We start from the raw sequence: 7,648 nt of genomic DNA, 5'->3' as shown, positions 1-7,648 counted from the left end.
TCGTACAAAAACCTCCCTCAGTCAGACTGAACAGAAACTGAACTGACTGCTGCAGCTGGAAGCTACTGCAGAGACTGATACAGTTCACTGAGGACACACACACACACACACACACACACACGATTTCTGATGCTCATTGTGTCTCCACCAGTTTTCCTCTTGAAGTTAAATTTCAGAATTTAATTTAAATTCTAATTTATTGATTTAAAAGGGACAGTGCACATCAATGAATGTCAAGGAAGTAAACATGCCAGATTTAGCCAGAAGGCTATTTTATATCTGTAGTCCTGTCAGTGCAAGTCAATATATACTAGACAAAATAATGAAAATTTTACTGGCGCCAGACCCAGGGGTAATCTGGACCAGCAGCAAAGGTTACACAGGCTGGGAAACACTGTGTAGCCACTGTGGATTAATAGAGAGACGACCAAAGTTAGCGTCTTGCTCAAGCCAGAGCTCATTTATTTCTGACTACAATCACATACAGTCCCAGTCACATTATCTTTAAATCTCAGCTTAAAGTGTATCTTAAACTAATACTAAACATTTCACAAAATAAACAACAAATGACAATATACAATATATAAAGCATTCTATCTTACGGAAAATAACCACTCATGACATCAAAATAATTGAACAGACATTCTACTTGACTTAACACATTACACTTTACACACATCTCGAAATCATCTTAGAACACTACAGAGCTTTTTATACTGCATTCAAATTACATACTGATCCAAGCTAAAACATAGAAAAACGAGTTTTACTGTACTTGTGGATTAATAGAGAGATGACCAAAGTTAGTGTCTTGCTCAAGCCAGAGCTCATTTATTTCTGAGTAGCGCATGAGCGGAGTGTACTCCTCAAACCACAGGAGAACGAAAACAAAAAAGCAAACAACAATTTAGTCCTTTTATGTACTCACAAGGTTATTTCAACCATAAAATAAGAGTGTTAACTCTCTGAGTAATCACAATCTATTTTCCCTATCTTTTTGACATACCTACATTCACATTCAAGCTAAGGAACATAGGTGTCATTTACACTGGGGACGCTGGGGACACGTCCCTACCACTCTTATTTAAAGCATAATCTGTTAACAAATGTTCTGAAATATAGCTTGCGGTTAAATACCAAATGAAAACGCCTTTCGGGAGCTTGTAGCTGCAGTCTCTCTACTTGATCCAGAGCAATCCCAGCGCACAATCTACTGACGAGTAAGTGCATTACCTTAATGTTATGACTAGAGTATTAAAATAGATTATAACAAAAAATGCGGGGTGTCTGTTTATAGAAAACTAAACATGTAGCATTTCCAACCTACTACAAAAACAATAAACAAAATAGTACACTGCACAACAATATACAAAACAGTCCTTATGTTACAGTATTCATGGTTACCAAAGGAAACATAAGGAGACAGTAATCTGTTGTAGAGTTTGAGAAGTTATTCTTATGTGATGTTTTTAAAGTGCAGTTTATGTAGTAAAGTGCCATTTGATGCAATGAAGTCTTATCAAAAGTGCTAAAGAGGTGGTATTATGCTTTTTGGCTTTTCCCCTCTCCTTTATTGAGTTATATCTCTTTTTTGTGCATGTAATAGGTTTGCAAAGTGAGGAAGCCCAAAGTCCAGCCCAAAGGGAGTTCCCATCTCCCACAGAAAACTCTGCTCTGAACCGCTCAAAAACTGCTCGTTTGTAGTCCAGCCCTTCACTTCCTTTACTTGTGACATCACAATGAAAACGCCTCTATATTTTACAGTTTTCGTATGGAAGTTCCTCACTAAATCCACTTCTGAGAAGTTTTGAGGTGAGAAATTTTGAATAGTAACAGTTTCATGAGAAGTGATGGCGGAACAAAAATATGCTTGCTCACAGAGCCCTCTGCTCCCGCCGTCACACAGACCGCTGCAGCAACAACAGCAGAGGAAAACACAGCTGGAAGCTTTTCATACCGCTAGAGAAAGTTGTGTGGATCGCTGGTGTGTGTGAACATTACGTTGCGGCAGTTGCGTGTGGCGTCGCTATAACGACAAGCTACGTACTATCTCTGGGTTCTATCTGCAATGGAAAATGGAGCAGAAATGTGGTGATTTCTGTAGTGGTTTATGGTAAGATGTGGAACAATGATGTTGGTGTGGTTGTGAGTAACTTATACCACCTGCTAGGTTACGGTCGCAGTCTGAAGCGGCTTTGATTTGGATCACACTACCTTGTTTCTTACAACCTGTCCTTCTCTGATTGGCTAGTAGTCCTTACCTGGGAACTGCGCATGTGCAACTCCCAACAAAGATTTTGTACAAGTAAGATGCATCACTCTGTAGCTCAAGAGCGAAGCGTACAACACACAGGGTGAAAAGAGGAGCTGCAGCAATGTGCAGAATGAGAAAAATATGGTGTTTTTTGAACATTAAACCATGTAAACCTGTTCTGGTACAACCCCTAAATAAGATTTTGAACCTGAAAATGAGCATAATACCACCTCTTTAAAGTGCTTAATCACTGTATACACGAACACACACATAGACACACACTGAAACAAGGTCAGTTAGAGACCACAGACTTGATGTGTCTTAAGCCATTGTTTGAGATGAGCCTTAAATGTGGGGTAGATGGGAAATGACTGACAGTACAGAATGTCCAAATGTTGTACGTCTGTAAGGCACCACAAAGTCTCCTCATGGAAGCCCTAGTTACAGTTCTGCCACCACCAGTTAATTTCAATTCAATGTATTCAGTTAATGGGGGTGGAGCAAGTCCATGTAGAATCTTTTATTTATATATATACACATACATACATACATACATACATACATACATACATACATACATACATACATACATACATGCATACACACAGTGTAGCAGGCAAATTTAAACTTAAAAAAAAATTCTAAATTAGCAAGTTATGTTTCTGCAGGATTAAGCAGTAATGAAAAGAAAATGGTTTTCTATCAAAGAGGTTTAAGGTTGTGACTGTATTAGTTTGAGTGGTAGAGGTTGAGTGGTTGAGTGGTATTTGTAAAATGACCAGTTTGTAAAACAATATTCAATATGAGAAAAGATCATTGAATGAGGAAACATTCTGGCTGCTGTTTCTGGAAGTGATGGTCTGATGTGCCTTAAATTGGAAAGATTGAAAATAACAGTATTTGATTTTCAATTCATATGATTTTCAAAAGATGTTGTTTGATCCAGTGGAACACCAAGGTACTTGAATTCATTTACAATTTCAAGTTCTTCATTCAAGAACACATCTGAGTGTGTCCTTACAGTCAGACGTTTCAAAAATATCATGCAGTTTTTTTCAAGTTCAGAAGCAGACAAGACTTAGTGAGCCAATCCTGCAAACGTGTCAGTACAGACAGGCAATCACATCCTCAATACAACTCTATGGGGAAAGCCCGTAACGGCAAAGATGGCAGTTATCCCGCCCCTCCCGCTAGAAAGCCAATCATCTGCTTTTAAAAGCCAAAGCAGGAATCATATTTCAGCTAATCGTGTGGTTCCACTGATGTAAGCGTCTGTTATTCTTCTACTGCGCATGCGCAGAATTGGTGACACATGCGTAATAGAAGTATAACCGGTCGGGAAAAATGCTTTTTAAACCTTATTTTGGGGCAAAGTTGTCAAAATCTTCCAGCGATTTTCATCAGATTTTACTGCAGATTCTATTCATGTAGTTTTTATGTCCCGTGACCTGTAAAAGTGCAGTTCTGGCTCTCTCCCCATTCATTCAGATAGGAGCCTGGTCTTGTTAGTCCAAAATAGCTGCCCAGAGGCGTTTCCAAGATGGCGGCCGAGTGGCATGACTTGCCTATAAGGACTTACAGATATCAGAGTTTGTGAGGCTTCCTGAGCAGTCTTTACTTGTGTAAAGATCAGTGTCGTCTGCGTACATTAAGATGTTGATGTTTTCACATACAGTAGGTAGGTCATTTATATATAAAGAGAAGAGAAAAGGTCCAAGTATGAAGCCTTGGAGGACTCCTACTGGAAATTCAAGGTGAGGAGATTTAATATTATGTACAGATACACAGTGCGTTCTGTTTCAGATCGTTCGGAGAAGTTGAAGTTTGTTAATTTGGACAGTAGAATTTGATGATCGACAAGATCAAATGCCCTTTTCAGATCCAGAAAAACTGCACCAACAACAGCATGACTCTCTGTGGAAAGCTGGACTTCTTGTATTTTAACTCTAGGGAGGCTTCAGAGGAGGGATAGTCGTGGAGGTAAATATATAACTTTTCAAGGAGGAGAAAGTACTATTTAATAACATTGTAAACTTGGAAAGGACTACAGATTAGATGAGAAAAATAAAATTAAAATGTTTGAAATTATAGGCAGCAATAATTCTGATTAACTGTCAGGTTGATAAAACAGGCAGGTTAGAATGTGACTTCAGGGAGCAGGCAGGTGGGTGGGGCTGTTGTTTTGGGTGAAGGTCCAGAGTTTCATGAGTCAAGGTGAGCTGGCAGATTAATCAGGCAGATGTCAGGGAGAGATGATCCAGAGCGAATTGTGGCTGAGTGTGAAGGCCGGCTGGCAGGTCTGGTGTTAGACAACAGCAGAGGTTAGTAAAGGCTGGCAAGCAAATGAGGCAGACAGAAAAGCTCACAGAGTTACTGGTGTCTAGCAAGTAAGTTGGTAATAGTAAGTTGTGGTAGACATAATAGTATGACTTAACGATACAGCAGGGACTGGATGTGATGCCTGGGTCTTTGAAGGGAGGCTGAATGAGTAGATGATGGTCAGGTGTGTTGAAAGTGCTTGCAGTCAGGTGAGGAGATGACAACAAACCAGGAAGGCCAAAAGCAACGGAGCGAGATGATCAGACAGACAAAAACCAAAACACACCACATTCACCCAAAGATTAAAACTAACTAAAAGCACACTCACTCCCACACCAGCTGTCACTTGCAGGAGTCATAGCATGGCTTTAAAGACATGCTGAAAGTGCTTGAGCCACGTTACGACATCCGGTCGCTCACCCACTTCAGCGAAAAGATTGTGCCAGATCTTTATGGGCAGGAGAAGAAAAAAGTTGTGGATGAACTATCCCGAGCATCCTCTGTTGTCTGTCACGACAGACGGGTGGACGTCCAGGGGAACGGAGAGCTATGTGACGATAACCGCTCACTTCATCACAGCAGACTGGGAGATGAGAAGTCCGGTGCTGCAGACACGCCCCCTCTACGAGAGTCACACTCATCTTGCGCAGGTACTGATACAAGCAGTGGAGGAATGGAAGATAAAGAGGCCCAGTACTAATATCCCAGTCACAACTGATAATGCCACAAATCAAATAAATGCAGTGAATGAGGCAGGACTGGGTCCACATGTAGTGAATTTGGCATCACAGAAGGGAATCTCAGTCAATAGGATGGACCGCCTCCTTGGGAGGATCAGGAAGGTGGTTTCCTACTTCCACCGAAGCACAACAGCTGCTCATGTGCTTAAGACAAAGCAACAAATGCTAAAGCTGCCTACTCATAAGCTCATACATGATGTCCCAACAAGGTGGAACTCCACTTATGATGTGTTAGAGCGTTATCTGGAGCAGCAGGCAGCTATATACTCTGCACTGACGAAAAATGTCAAAGACATCATCACCCTGTCTGATGATGATGTGAGAGTGGTAGAGGAGGTCCTCCAGGTGCTTAAACCCCTCAAAACTGTTACATCTCTGCTGAGCACTGAAACTTCACCATCTGTGTCAACGATCCTGCTGCTGAAAACAAGGATTCTACAATCCATTGCTCCAAGTGTGGAAGACAGCGCCATCACTCGAGATGTCAAGACTGCCATTAGAGAGGACCTGAAGCCCAGATAAACTTCACCCCCTACTCTACAGGACTACCTTCACAGATCTACTGCCCTGGATCCGAGGTTCAAGTCCCTGTCTCACATGGACCCTGCCCTACGCCAGAGGACATACAGTGACCTCACCACTGAGACTTATATGTTTAAAAAAGTCCACTTTTATGATACCTCTAATGTTCAGTTTTTTGACACTGTCATAGAGCTGTTAATTCAATTATATGTTTTAGCATTGAGGTGATGGTTTGAGTTAGTGGTGGTGTTTCATTCATTATATTCAGGTGTTTCTAACATTCTGACATCCTCCTGTATGTAAATACAAGGACAAATAATTATTTTAAAAAACTTTCAGTAGAAATAAATAAATGATTGATAGAAATTATTTAAATTACACATTTCTGACAATGTCAACAAAAGTTGAACACTATGAGATTTGTAAAGATAGATGTTATTGAACGGCTTACAAACTGCAATAAATTGTAAGCAGTTACTGCGTATCGCTGTCTATATTTCCACCTAAAAGTCAACTTCCCAGAAGTGGAAAGCTACATGGCCACATTCTCTGAAGTAAAGCTGCAGAGTTGTAGTGAAAATCTTAAATAACAGACACAACTGGTTTATGATGTCAGCTAATCCTCAGTATTTATTACTAAATTTCTGTGCCACTGCCTTCATTTTGAAAGAGTGCACCAGAAGTGTTCCAGCGAACAAATGCATTTTATGGTTGAAACCAAAGAATGTGATTCAATAACTGATTAATTTTTTCATAATTTTTGTCTTTTTGTCTTGTCTGGTTGAGCTCTTCAGCAGAAGCTATATGTAAATATTTCAAGACTTAGATTTGAGGATCACACTTATTTTGTATCTTTCTATGCTGATGATAAACTACTTTTTATTTCAGCTGTATAACATTTTTAGTACTAGTTTTATGTGAAGAAAAATGCATATCTTTTGGAAACACCTAAACGTTTATAATTTTAGAGTCTATGGTGAGGAGTTTTGTTTGAGTTTATAAACTCTTTATTATACAGCATTTATGGCTCTACATTAATTCGTCTTACTAATAACTTTGTAAAATCATAATGGAGATTCTTGTTAACATCTTTCCTGGACGTAATACAGCCACTTACACCATCAAGAGAACAGTTATTAAGACACTTTGGTAGTAATAAACATGAAAACAGCTGATTGGATGAAAAGGTCTTTATTATCTGGAAACACTGAAATAATATTGAAACAGTGCAACAAGCTAGTAAATCTTGCTGTTGAAAGATGTCAAATAAAAGAGAGAGACAGTTCCAGAGTGCAGAGTGAGCGCAGGAGCAGAGGAAAACCAGTAGCAGAGTCCCAGTGAGTCAGGTCAGGACTGGGAACACTGGTCTCTCCTCAGTGTCTCTGAGAGCGGAGTCTGGGAGCCCTGGGTGGCCTCACAGGTCACAGAGCCCACCTTCCTCCACTGGTCTGCAGAGAGCCTCAGGGTGCTGCTCCAGCTGTAGTGGCCGTCCTTCTGCAGCACCCCGGGGCTCCTGCTCTCCTCCCAGCTGCTGCTGCTGCTGCTGCTGCTGCTGCCGTCCACCTTCCAGGCCAGACTCCAGTCTGAGGGGAAGCCCTTGTTGGCCAGGCACATGAGCGTGGCCTTCCCCTGCTGCAGCTCCTCGCTGGAGGGGGGCAGCACCGTCAGGGTGGGACGGACATCACCCACTGGAGGAGGAGACAGAGAGACAACATGAAGAAAGTTCATGCACAGAGAAAATAAACTCCACCCTGTTGGTTGCAGCAGAGGAGGCTGCTGGTTCTGTTGGTCTTCCTCAGACTGGATGAAACTG

At 41.1% G+C, this 7,648-nt stretch overlaps 1 gene segment (V, D, J or C); it reads right to left on the bottom strand.

Moving 5' to 3' along the window:
- Positions 1–7,010: 7,010 nt before the first annotated feature.
- LOC123976060 overlaps positions 7,011–7,648 on the bottom strand; it is a 16,022-nt gene continuing 15,384 nt past the window's right edge. The window contains 1 exon segment of the C gene segment in view: positions 7,011–7,520. Coding sequence covers positions 7,183–7,449 — 267 coding nt within the window.

Source organism: Micropterus dolomieu, linkage group LG09, assembly GCF_021292245.1.
Source record: "Micropterus dolomieu isolate WLL.071019.BEF.003 ecotype Adirondacks linkage group LG09, ASM2129224v1, whole genome shotgun sequence".
Classification (NCBI taxonomy): Eukaryota; Metazoa; Chordata; class Actinopteri; order Centrarchiformes; family Centrarchidae; genus Micropterus; species Micropterus dolomieu.
The sequence above is the reverse complement of the archived record's forward strand: the minus strand, read 5'-3'. Positions and strand labels throughout refer to the sequence as shown.